The 13,300-nt window shown below is 50.4% G+C and overlaps 1 protein-coding gene across 14 annotated transcripts in view; it reads left to right on the forward strand.

Annotated features, from left to right (window-relative positions):
* The window catches only part of LOC142583235 (transcription factor 4-like), a 161,838-nt gene that overhangs the window by 119,489 nt on the left and 29,049 nt on the right, over window positions 1-13,300 (forward strand). For 9 of the 14 annotated variants that reach the window (XM_075693607.1, XM_075693611.1, XM_075693617.1 and 6 more), the window contains 4 exons: window positions 9,272-9,359; window positions 10,098-10,288; window positions 10,820-11,218; window positions 12,287-12,368. In XM_075693607.1, coding sequence (XP_075549722.1) covers window positions 9,272-9,359; window positions 10,098-10,288; window positions 10,820-11,218; window positions 12,287-12,368 — 760 coding nt within the window. The remainder of the gene's footprint in view (window positions 1-9,271; window positions 9,360-10,097; window positions 10,289-10,819; window positions 11,219-12,286; window positions 12,369-13,300) is intronic. The other 5 variants (XM_075693610.1, XM_075693612.1, XM_075693614.1 and 2 more) reach the window with 3 other exon arrangements.

Raw genomic sequence — 13,300 nt, forward strand, 5'->3', positions numbered from 1 at the left:
GACCTCTTGCGGCCCCATCTGTGTTGTGCATTGTTAGCGTTGTAATATTCTGAGCTTGCTGGAACTGAATAAAGGGAAAATCAGACATCCACCCGTTCGTAGCAATTGCTACAAAGGAAACCCATACGGGTTCCTCGAAAGAAAGGTTGACAAATTTTACGCATGAGAGAGAGAGAGAGAGAGAGAGAGAGAGAGAGAGGACAGGGACGGTGGGGAGGTCAACCAGATGAGCGCCCGGTTCGCTAACCTACACTGGGGGTGGGGAAAAGGGGAATAGAAAAAGAAATCAGTCCTCGCTGCTTGGTCTGTTCTGTGCTGTAAAGCACCCCGATTTTTTAATATATTTTTTTTCACTCTAGACGATCGGGACCGAAGCAGATGTTAGGCAGATGGTACCTGCGTTGCGCCGGTCTTTCTCATGACTTCCGGCTACATTGTAATTTTCGAGTATAATGAATGAAAACGATGCACGGCGGTTCCACTGGCGTTACTGCTATGGCGCAGCGCCTTTTGCTTGTCCCCCTGCTTGTCTCGGCAGACATGCATAGCCCATCGATCTGAGCGATACATATATATAGACCTCATCGGTCCCGGCTGTCGCCGCGTTGGTATATATTTCCAGCTCGACCGGGAATGTGAAACCTCTTTTTAAAGGGACCCTGAAACGCTTTTGACGATTTTCTACAAACGTATTGACACGTTAGAGTAGGTCCTTCTGATCATTAATTGACACATCTAAGTGCTCCGCGTAAAGCGTGTAATTTATTATAAGGTTTTAAATATGCACATCGCTGCGGATCGCAGCGCACTGCTCGGCAGAATTTTAAGCCGCCCCTACCCATATGACCGAAATCACCCATACGACGTCAGTGGGGCGAGCTATCCGATTGGCTGACAAGGGCGCGTGATCGATAATTTTTCCAACTTTATGGTAAACAAATGATCTTCGTAATAGTTGGAATGTTAGTTAATTTGTTTTTATGAAAAGAGAGTAACATAAAGAGAATGCACAAGAATAATTTTTCTGTACACTTAAGCACTTCCGGCACACAGCATGTGTCGTCTGCTTGTGTTACAACGTACTCCGTCTTGAAGAGAGCTCCGCGGTCAGAGTCGGTCTCAGTCTTTTCGCGAGCACCATGATTCGACTTTGTTGCCTTGTGGACTGCAAACGTAGCGACTGGCAATATGTCAAGCTGCGACATCGTGTCCCTCTGCAAGGCAGCGTACGAGCGAACGAGCTGCTGCGCATCGGACTGTCGCTATCCGATCGTCGCCACAGTATTTGCGCGTTTGTGGCCGTCACTTTACACCGGAAGATTACTAACGCAATAGCGTTTCCCGAGTCCAGTATTAGGGAAAACGCAAGCGCAAGGGGACAGAGTCTGGCCGCTTGACTTTGCCGTAACGGGATGAGCCATGAAATGAGCAGAAGGGCAAATGCGAATGGTCTGCACGGTGCAGCCACCTGGTGGCACAGAGCTCAACCATACACAGTAGCAGCAACGAAGTGTATTCTTCTTTGCTGCTGGTGTGTATTTTTCGCAGGAGTGTAATCATGAACACGTTGTTTTTATAAATGTTTAAAATGTTTTACACTTGGTTAGAGCAATATTAGCGCTTTGTTTGGCTGGTTAAGCGCTGCACCAACAAGTGTATGGACCGTGCAGACCGATCAGGCCGCTCACGTACGTCTACGCTAAAGTTCCTTCATTAGCTTGAGTTTATGCCTACAGTCATTTGCCGAAATGACCAGCTTGCCTGTGGTTACCGGAATACAAGACACGTTCGGCGCTACGACAGAATGCTCGCAACGCACGCTGCTTCGATAGCTCTCGCTTGGGGTCGACGGCCAAGCGGCTGGCGGAGCGGTCTCGCGCGGGCGGGGGCGGGCTCCAAAACAAACGGAAGTGGACGATGTGACGTCGCATCGTGACGCTGAACCAGTGAAGGCGGAGCTTAGCCCCACTCGCTCGGCGAACGAGTTGAGGAGGAAAAGCATGGCTAGGGAGGAGGGTAACTTCTAATCGCTTGTAGCTCCATAAATACGTAACGCTTCACTTAAATTGTGGTGCGAATGTTCTACTTAAGCCGTACCCTACGCGTCTACAAAATTTGTCCGAACCGTTTCAGGGGCCCTTTAATGACCGTGTATATTACCGAAGAACGAAGCGCCACGGAACACGCTGGTCCTGTTCGTGCGTGCTGGAGCTTTTACTTCCCTCTCTCTAGATCTCTCTCTTTTTTTTTTTCTTGCTCTCTCGCCATTGTGAAACACTTCGCGGCCCTTTTTGAAATGGCGAAACAATCTGCTGTCCACATCCTGGCTGCTCGGGAAATGCGAAAAATATTGCCCGATGAATTCAACGCGAAATGAGGAAAGGTGGGGAGGTGGGAGGAGGGGGGCGAGGGTTGGGTATTACGCTGCTTTATATAGGCGGCCCACGAATGGTGTGCGCTCGGGATTGCCCCACCCTTGGTCATCTTTATATGCCCTAAGACGGGTGTCCTTTTTCTCTTCCCTCTCTCTCTCTCTCTCTCTCTCTCTCTGAGAGAAAGCGAGAGGAAAGCAGTGTAGTGCTGCGACTCGATCACCGTGGCCGTGCGTCTTTTGGCATATTTTTTCTTATTTTTTCGACTCCAGCGGCATTTCGAGGTTAAAAGTTTCACCGTCTCCCAGCGGTTGGCGACTTTTGGTTCCTCCCTCTCTACGGAATGAATGGCTTCTTTGATTTTTCTATATCTTTTTTTCGTCACTTGAAGCAACTCTGTACGGCAGTTTGTCTCGGCAAGAAAACCGGGTCTATCAAAGATAAAAAGGAAAAGAAATGGAAGTACACCGGGCAGACGAGAAGTGAAAAGGGCCTCGGAGGCGCGGCCTCGAAAAACACTCCGCAAACTCTAGGGGCGCCGGCGCCGGAAGCTCCGTTTAAGAGAAAAGGAATCGGGATAATAAAAGAGGGAGAAAAAAAAACGCAGTAAGGGCGGCAGTAAGGAAGAACAAAGGGTAGTGCGTCGTTGGAGTCGGTGACTCGAGCACAAAGAGAACGCGGCCGTTCGCCAAGGAAAAAAAAAAAAAATTCCTTAGGAAGGCAGCGAAAAGGTTTTCGCGGGCGTCGGATTGGGATCGAATCAAGTGTGCCGCTGGCCCCCCCGTGGACGGTTTGGTTGTTGGTGCCTCGCGGTCATTGGGCGCCCGGTTCTCCCCGCTGACTCTTCTCGGTTTCTCGAAGCGAGCGGAAGCAGCCCTGCGGTTTGTGTCGTCGTTAAAACCGTGCAGCGTGTCTGGAAAGCCGCAGTGCCTGGCGTCGTCTCGGCCGAATCGTAACCGCAAGTTCGAGAAATTAGTCGGAGCACGTGTTATTTGGCATGTACGATTCGCCGTCCGGAAAGGCCGTGCTAGTGAGGTTAATCGGAGCAGAAGTCAGTCTGACATACGCAAGCCGTCGACTCTCGCCGCCGTTTCGTAGGAAACAGCTTTTTTTTCGTAACTGTGTTCCCCGATTGGCAGGCTTTGTTCGACGCGACATCGCACTGCACGCTTTTGGCGAGGCGGGGCGTCGTCGTTTCTTCTTTTTTTCCTTCCGGGGGAACGCCGGCGAGTCGAGGTTTCGTGCCTGTGCCCGAGTGGGTGTTAGTTTATGCTGATGACCGCCGGCACCGCCCGTGCCCTTTTACGTAGCCCGCCCTCCACCTCCGTTCTCCTTGGCTTTCTTTCTCCTGCGGCAACGGCGGCGTATTCTCTCGCAGGCACGGGCTTTGAGGCACATTTACGCGTCCTGGGCGCCGTCTTTGGGAAGCGAGTGGGTATCGCGCGGCGGTTCTGTGTTTACACCGCCGACGGTGTGAGCTAAGCCCGGTACCATTGTTCCGCTCCCTGTCGATGCGCACATTTGCGTCAGTCTTGGGTCGGCGAAGTTTTCGCTAAACAGAGCTCTCTCTCTCTTTCTCTATCTCTCTCGTTTTCTCTCACTCCGTGCGCAAGCGTGCGTTCCTTAATTCTTTGAATCTGGGTCAATTACCTTGACTGAGTTCTTTCTATACCAGATAGTTTTTACCCCGTGCGATGTCTCCGTATCAGACCGTACAGTGTCGGCTGCCTTATCGAGAGAATTACGACGCACGTTAATACGGAGATCCATATTTCGTAGGGATGCCTTGCATCCCTTCGCAGCTTGGCTTACGTATGTGTTCGCCCCCCCCCCCCTTTTTTTTTTCTCTGCAGTCAAGTGCTTCTATACACGTAGAGTAAGTCGTCGTGGCTAAAACTCATCGACCATACGTAGGTAAAGCGTCCGGCACTGCCGTACGCTGCCATGCTTTCAATGTAGCTGTTCACAAGGTGTGCGCGCTCGCACTCCGATGCGGCTCTGCCCCTCTCTCTCACGCTTTCTCTCTTGCGTGAAGCACCCCCCCCCCCCCCCCCCCCCCCCCCCCCCGTGTAGCAGGCTGGGCGACTCGGCCAATATTTGGGTCGCGCTTCTTCAGCTAGAGAGTTCTCCTCGACAGTCCCGTGCGCAGCCATTTCCGGCGCCGTCGATACTGTACGTCCTCACCGATTTTTTTAAAGAGAGGGTCGGTGCTGAAAAGTGGGGAGAGCCTGCTCTTCAAACGAACGGCAACTGCATCGTTTTCTTTTTTTTTTTTTTTCATTTTGTTGTTGTCCCGAAGATATCGCAGCGCTTCTGCTTGCGAGTTAGCTTATTGTTTCTTTTTCTTTTGCTCTCGCGTTTGCGTTTTTGGTCCGTTCTTTCCGCACCGATGCGAGGTTGCACATGCGTCGGTTCATCGCAAGCAGGGGGTGAGACCCACCACGAGGGAGCCCGGTTGTGGCGTAGCGTCTTCCTTGGAGGAGAGCTCTCTCTCTCTCTCTCTCTCTCGTACGTGCGTTCGTTCTCAGCGCGCCTTGCGTGCGAGCTTCGATCCGGCGCGCGTGTGAAGAAGGCCGTCCCCACGAAGCTCCTGTGCCGAGAAGCCGCCCTGCCAGGGGAAGAAGCGCATGCTGTACGGGTGGTATAAGAGGGAAAGAAAAAAAATAGTAAAATAGCGGGGAAGGTGGCCGCCTCGCACTTTGCCCCCCCGCCGCTGAATTGGAAATCGAATCCGTTCTCTTCGCGCCCTGGCCTCCTCTGGGAAGAAGCCTGGCGCATAACAAGCCGCCGCAGAAGCAGGCTTCGCAAACGCGTCTATTTCTTTTTTCTTTCTTCTCGAAAGCCCGTTTTCTGTGCTGAAAAACAGGACTGCTTTTTTTTTTCTTTTTGTGGAAGCACGCGTTCGTCGGCCACATTGTTTTGCCGCGCTTTTATCTACCGTTCGGCAGCGAGCGGGCTCTTCCGCTAGCCGTTTTCACGACAGAGAGAGAAAAGGTGAGGGAAAAATAAATAAATCCGGTGCTTGGCTTCGACCTTTTCGTTCATTCACGCCCCCCGTTGTGCAACTCGTGGGCTACCCCGTTACGATGGCTTTCTCAGTGTGCAGAGTTGTCTCTCTACTGCGGTGCACCGAGGTCGCTGGTTCGTCTCCCGGCAGGAATTCCGTGGGGGAGGAGATGCCGATACGGTTGTGTGCCGAAATCTTCACGAGCACGATAAAAAAAAAAAAATGTCCACAGTGGGATTTCGCTTCGACTCGTTGAAATCAGTCGCCGTACACAGATGCGGTGGAACGTTGCTCACGACTGAGCCAGCGAGAGTGAGTGCCAAAGGTCGCGATGTTCTGTTGTCGCGTGACCGCCTTCTGCGTTACCTCTTGGGAAACGAAAGCTAAAGTGATTTGTATCTCTGCCGTAGTATAATATTAAGGGCGCTCTGAGGTTTGCCAACATTACTCGAGAATGTCGATGTCTAGGATGTTCATTCAACGCGCGCGCACACACACGCACACAAATGGTCTGAAATGTCATGTCAGTAGTGCTTTACCACGTGTCGTGACTTCTTTGCATAAGGACACCTGTTCGTCAGTAAGGTATGATGGGACGTAGTACATATGCGGTATAAACCGTGGCTCCTCCAAGAGATGGAGGTGCACTTGGTGTAGTCGGGACGCGCCCTCTCCGCGTCTTCCCCTCCAGTACCCCACGAACGTTCATACGCGCTATCCTGGACACTGCAGCGAACTAGAATACTGGAGCTTGTAAAATGTCTGAATTCCCCCGTATTTGTCGAATTCGCCGTTCTTTCTGCGCTGACTGAAAAAGGCCGACATGGCGCAATTCGCCTGCGACCGCAATAGCATCCCAGGACGAGCTAGAGCTCTCTCTCTCTCTCGCTCTCTACCGACTGCTACGTACGCACCTTCGTTTCACGGGCGAGGTGCTCATGCTGAGCTACACGCAATGCCACAAATGCAGCAGCGGCAGCAACTGCGTCGACGACTGTAGTGGAACGCCACATTACTTCGAAGGCCGAGCAAAGTCTCGTCTTCCCCGTTTCCCCGAGTATCGCCATCATCATCCCGGGCAGTCCCGTGAATGGAATCGCCTGTCGCACCCCTCCCCCTCCCCCTCGACGTCATTTCCTCTCCGCGAACAGTATCCCCAATGAATTGGCCCGAGTCGCGGCGCTGCTGTCGCCCCTTTCCTCGAGCTTGTTCTCTTCTTCCCGCTCGGCCATGCCCGGGCTGCAGGCAGGCAACAACAAAGCCTCCCCGTGTTCTTATTTTTCTTTTCGTTACCCGCCCTGCGATCTCGTCGACGCGCGCCGGAGCAGCTCCGGGGCTCATCATCGCTGTCGTTTCGTTCGCAGTCGGCATGTCGCTTGCCGCTCGCCAACTTCGCGTTCGCTTTCGGCGCCTCTCCATTTCGCCGGGATTTATATTGCTTTTCTTCCTCGCGTCGCGATGCTCAACCGGTGCGTTCCTTCTCTTTTCTTTCTTTTTTGGTGAAGTTGTGTTTCTCCCCTCTCTCTCATTCGCTGAACCACTCTCTCTCGCTGCATCCGCAGCCTCGTGTCGTCGTGTTTCGGTTCCGCTACGTTGCTCGGTGCCGATTTTGTTGCGAGCGGCCCGCGAGGTGTTATTGCTTTATTGTTATTGAGATAGTTTCTTTTTTCCATTCGTTTTTTTTTTCTGAGTCTCTGCTGTGTTTGTTTTTGTTACGTTTAGGAAATGCGCCGAAAGAAAAAGGACGAGTGAAGCCTTTGGGAATCTCCCGAGAGCTTTCTTTCCAGGACCCGCTGGTGTTTCGGGTGTGCCCTTTCCCCCCCTTCTGTCTCTTCATAATCTATATAATCACTCCCTACTTTCTTTCACTTATTTCTCATTTTTTTCTTCACCTTTTTCTTTTCGCTCTTTGCGTGACTATCTCGGTAACTCGCCGGCGCTTGGACTAGGATGCTGCGTGGATTTTTTTTTCGCAGAAACCGATTTGGGGCGCGTGAAATTGAATTTGGTTTGGTGGCATGTTTGTTACTTTGAAGCGTATTGCGAGAGAGGAGCTTCCTCTTTTGCCTTTGCCAGTATTTTTTTTATTGTCTTCATGTAGCAAGTTTGTTGACAAGTTCTGTTATTCCTCGTCCCGTACGAAATAAACGGAATTGCTACGAAGGAAACCCATACGGTTTCCTCGAAAGAAAAGCCTCACAGTTGAAGAAAAATTTGTCCTGGTCCGGGACTCGAACCCGGGACCACCGAACGAACGGGTGGATGTCTGATTTTCCCTTTATTAATTGCTTCTCTCCACCTTGCGGGTTTCCGCAGAACTCCTACGTCATAGGGCATAGAAGTTGGTAGTTTCGCTTGGCCTGGCGCTTTGTAAAGATAGGTTTTCAGCCTGATCTACTATTTAGACAATAGTTCAATAGTTCTACGTGTCTTATCACCCGTGGCGGCAGCGTCCGAGCCAATGACGAAGCGCGAAATGAATCGCAAGTGGAGTAGATCGTTACAAAAAAAAAAAAAAAGAAATAAATGCGGGCCCCACATGCCTTCCCGGTCGCCGTTCTTCAACGCTGTCTCACCGCCTGCGTTTAATTGTTGGCGGAAATGGAGGAAACTCGCCTCGGCGTAGAAAAACGAAACCCAACACGTAGTTTCCCTAAATGCGGCGCCTTTCCAATGCGGCGCCTGCCCAGGATTTGGCGGTTGTCTCGGATTATCGAGCCGGCCACTACAGCCGGGGATTTAAACCATCGACCTCTAGGGCTCGGCAACTCAGCGCCGTTTCGACTACCGAGCCCATAGGCTAGTCGGCACGAAAGGGACATTTAAAAATGTACAGTTGGCAGCGCGGCGAGCAGAGCAGAGGCGATCCCTCGCGCCCACGGTCAGCGCAGGGAGCGGTGTGTGCGCCGATCTCTCCCGTAAGGTCCGCAGTTCTTGGCGTCGTTTTTGATCCGCCGCCATGTTTGCTGCGAAGCAATGTTTGTGTGACTCTAGGCGGGTAGAGTTGAGAAGTGCGGGGAGCAAGGGGGGGGGGGAGGCACGTGCTTCTTCTGCCTTGAACGGTAGCGTGCTGCTTACGTAAGGTCCGTCTCCTTTGGCATGTGCGCGGGGTCAGATATCTCCGAGGGAACGGGTGGCGGGCGTATAAGAGGGCGTCCGCTGTCGGCGACGCCGCTGCGATAGGTGCGTGCGCCTCCTCCCCCCCGTGTTTATAAACAAGGCGCCCGGGGTGCTCCTTCGCTGCCTCCCCCTCCCCCCACCCGGCGGCAGCCTTCGGGCCGACCCGTGTATATTTTCCCAAGCGATTTTCTCGCACCCCGAAGAGCATAGCAGCCCATTGCTGATCCTTTATTTTCCTTCTTCATTGTTTTTCTTGCTTGGCGAGCTTGCCAAAGCACCTCCTGCAACTGCAACAATCGTTTTAACGAAAAAAAAAAAAAGAACTGATTTGCGGAAAGATTTCGTACCTGCTGCGTCATTGCAGACATTACACCAGAGTGGGCACGATTAATAAAACAAAGCACGAGACAAAGGCTGCTCGAGATGAAATCCCTATAAGTGCCGGGAGACGGGCAGATTGGCCTTCGGAGTGTGGAGAATGAGTTCCACCTGTAGCAGCCTTGTGAAGAAGACATAGACTCATTTATTTATTTGTAGCGTATGCAGTGTGGCAACCTCTGGGGCCAAGAAACAGAAAACACGCACAATCACTTTTCCTGGAGTATGGAAGAAATAATCATCACAAATATGGATATCGGGCGACAGAATGTTTCAATCTCCCTAATAAACTTCTATTTACTTACAACTACCATGTTTCTAGTGCATTGGAAGGATTTTTTCTTTTATTGTCCCTGACCAATGTGTGTCCTTTTTTTTCATTTTCTATATGCAGCCTTACGGGTCGGAAGGCTTCGACCAAGATTCACCAAGGTACTCCTCTCCGAAGCCACCGGGCCTTTATGGGGAGCCTTATTTTATTGGTAAGAACTGTACATTTTATTTTGGTGTGGTGTAGCTACTTCTATATTTTGTTTCACACATCACATGTAACACTGTGTAAACAAGGAAGGCTTTCCGCAGTGACTGCGTTCACACAAAAAAATAATTCAGTGCTTTTTGCAGGCAATTAGGTGGAACTGTTCTTCATTTAGGCTCATTGTTGATGAAAAGCAGCTTTAATTTATTTAAATGAAAAGAAAAACTGTGATATGTGAGTACTAATAGGCTGTATTATATCTTTTTTCGTACAGTTTTTTGTTGCTTTTCGCAAGTCGCGCATGCCACATGGCTTGTGTGAGCATACATCGCTTTTGCTTTGTCTTGTCTAATCTCATAAATTTGATATGGCACTCAAAAGATACCACCCAAAGTACACGTCGTAGAGCAAATTTTCAGTTGGCCATTAGAACAACAATGAAGAAAATCTTCAGGTGAGTTGTCAGACCTAGGCCCTTTCGAGTCAGAGTTGTATACCCTAATCACTTTACACGAAACATGCAAAGTGATACATTTTTATGACCAAACTTAATGAGTAGCTTCCACAGCATTGTATGCTAAAGTATAAAACGCAGTACAGTTGTTGTCATATTTATATGTAACACAGTTGCATGAAGTACGTTCTAGTGCCACAATTTTTAGAGTACATGACCGAAGGATGTCAAACATTGCCCCACAAATCTTGTGCTGTACCAATGTGATTTTTGTGGGCCCCTATGCAGACGGGGGCCATGGTGGAGGAGGTGACCCTTGGTCCTCAAACCAAAGCCTGCAGCCTTCTTCATACTCTTACCTGGGGAACCAGACCTCACACCTGCCCTCCACGTCGTCTGCCTTCTCGTCCATGCACCTCCCTCCCGAATCAATGGTGAGGGGTGGCCGCAGCACAAGGACAGTCTCGATGAAGACACATGTTAGGGAATTTCTTTCCTAAGCCGCAAGTTTCTGCATTCTTTTTCTTACTTTTTTTTTTTTGTAGCAGCTACTGCATCCGCTATTGTTCATATGAATGGTATGCAACAAAATGAGAGCTATACTAGAGGCAACACACATGTGTGACAGCATTCCTAAAAATAGTCCCATGGTCTCATTCACCATTTGCTTAAGCTGGGAAAAAGAAAACGTAGACACTTTACTATCTACAGCACTTATAAGACATGAAATACACCAGGGGCACTTTTGACTTCTATTATATTTCATGCCATGCTCTTCCTCGTTTTTGTGAGTGTGAGACCGTTACGAGCCGTGCTGATTGGGTTACTGCTTTTTCCTGGGATTGAAGTTCTCTGAAACCTTAGCTCACATTCCTTCCCAAGTGCTCTGCTTCAAGTGTTCTTAAGTAGAAAGATATATAGCTAGCAGGGCCTCGCTTTTATAGCAGTAGTGGCCATTCTGAAAGCTAACCCTGCTCAAGTTTTGACATTGGTGCATCCTCTCCGTGCAGGCATATGGTGCAGTGTCTCCCGGCCAGGAGCCCACAGGCCTAATGCCTACCAGCCTGCCCCCCATGTCGAGCTTCCGCGGGGCTGGTGCCTCCCCGCTCTACTCCTCGCAACAGAACAATGGCAGCAGCGGCAGTGGTAGCACAGCTGTCGTGGTCGCAGGCAGCACAAACACAGGCACCGTGGCACCCACATCGGTGCCCACTCCCACAGCGGCCACCGGCGGTAGCGGCACCACGGCTGGCAGCACCAACCAGGGCACCTCCCCGGCGCCCACGGTAGCCGATGCCCTGTCGTCTCGGACGGCGGGTGGACCTGTTTCCGCCTCTGCAAACTCCTCCGCGCACACTCCGTCAGCCTCTTCACAGACGGGGGACACCCTGGGCAAGGCTCTTGCCTCGGTCAGTCTCCCTCCTCATCGTCCGTTTCGTCCGTGCACTTCCTTTTTCACCCCAGTAACTATGGTGGGCAATTCGTGTAAAACTTCTTCAGTATTGGCAGTTGCTTAATAGCTCGGGCTTTAAAACATGGAGGTCATGTCGTTTTCCTGGTGCCTGCAGCGCACAAAAGCATGCCCTTCGAGATAGGTTCCCATTACTGTGAGGGAGCCATTGCTGAAGGGCGGGACCCCAGCTGTTGCTACATGGTGTGTGAGTCACTTTTGTTGCCCGCCGGGCTTGTGCAAGCCAACATGTGGCGAACAGTGGCAAGAGGCCACATGCGAGTAGCTATGGCCATTGAGGTTTGCGCATGCGCATTTCCGAGCAGCACTTTGGCTATGACTGCAGCGCCACTGTCGAAGTGGCGCTGCGGAAAGGAATTATACTTGTGCAGCTCTTCAAGCTGGCTTTTATCAATTGGTAATCTACAAACACTGCTGTTCCCACTACTTGTAAATATTGATGTATACCTTTGCCGGAAGTTGAAAAGAAACGTACTGATAGGTCTCTACAATGACAGTTGAAATACTGTCTGTGAGATCTTGAAAGATAACTGTTGCAGCCATCTGTTTTGAAGACCATGTTATCACAGCTGAATAATTCATTAGCCACTTCGTTCTTGAATTTAACAAAATGCTTGAAGAATTGAAATCCACTGTCATCGGGATCTGTAGAGATGCTTTCCTAAACGTTCATTGCTTGGTAACAACTGTGAATGGATTGTTTGTTTTTTTGCTTTACTGGACATTATGGTATCTGGGGTGGTATTCTCGCACAATCACTTCTGAGAGATTTTGCACGGCTCTGCACCAGACATGCGGGCATAACCAGCTGATAGCAGTCTTGACACTGTGCCAAGCTCGCCATCTTTGAACAGGGCCGGCAATGCTGCTGGCCATATACTTCAACGTGACCAATGCTTAGTCGCACGAAATCTCACGAAAGTGATGCCATGTGATACTGCCACCCCTGCTTCACGGTGTGACGTGTTCTTACACATCCTGTCTTTTCCTTTCTTCCGGCATGCAGCAGTTGTATTCAGCCGACCACCCAGGGAGCAGTTTTTCATCGACGTCTTCCACACCTGTCAGTTCACCTCCCCCCCTCTGTGGTGAGTAGTTAGTTGTCCGAGCACATCTTGCAGCTGAGTGTTTTCCTCACGCTACTGGCGGGCCATCACTTATTGAAATGAATCGTGATCACTGCCCGTTGATCCAAGAGCCGTATTGTTTACCTTATGCTGTAGAGGAGACTTTCCCTTTTGTGTACGAGGGCGAATCAGAAAGTCTTTGCCCCTATTTTTTATTGGCCAAAATGAGGTAGGTACAGGTTATTACAAATGTGCGTACTATTCTACGTACCCTACCACTATTTTTCCACATAGTCCCCACACCGGTTCAGACATTTGTCCCATTCAGCACTAAATTTAAGATGCCCCTGCGGTAGAATTTGTCCGGCTGACTGTGGAACCACCGTCAGACTGCTGTCTTGGCTTCATCGTTGCATGTGAATCGTTGTCCTGCCAGGAACTTCGTCAGTAGACCGAAAACATGGAAATCACTAGGAGCAAGGTCTGAACTGTATGGTGGGTAGTCTAGACTCTCCCAGTGAAATAAACAGCGCCTGTCGTCAATCAGTGACACATGCGGCCTCCCTGAACGCTCGTTGTCATGCAAGTATTCGCGGCCTTTTACCAACTCGCAACACCGCCACCTCACACTTTTCAAAGCGAGGCACCTTTCCCCTGTACGTGGGCTGCATTTCCCTGTGGATTTCGATGGGCGTTCGTCTCTTGCTCCACATGAAACAAATTGCACTTCTTTGCTCATATGCCGTAAATGTGTGAAGCACAACTGCCATCTTCAACAACTGACAGCATCGCTGTGCCGCAGAGCTGCCATCACATAAGGCCGGGCCAGTCCAAGAAAGGTTCACCACAGTGAATGGATATGTTCACTTCACATTTACAGGCGTAATTTAGCTAAGAACAAATAGGGGCAAAGACATTATATTTGCCCTGGTAAATGACCTCGAGTGATGAAG

This window comes from Dermacentor variabilis, chromosome 5 (genome assembly GCF_050947875.1).
Source record: "Dermacentor variabilis isolate Ectoservices chromosome 5, ASM5094787v1, whole genome shotgun sequence".
NCBI classification, from domain to species: Eukaryota; Metazoa; Arthropoda; class Arachnida; order Ixodida; family Ixodidae; genus Dermacentor; species Dermacentor variabilis.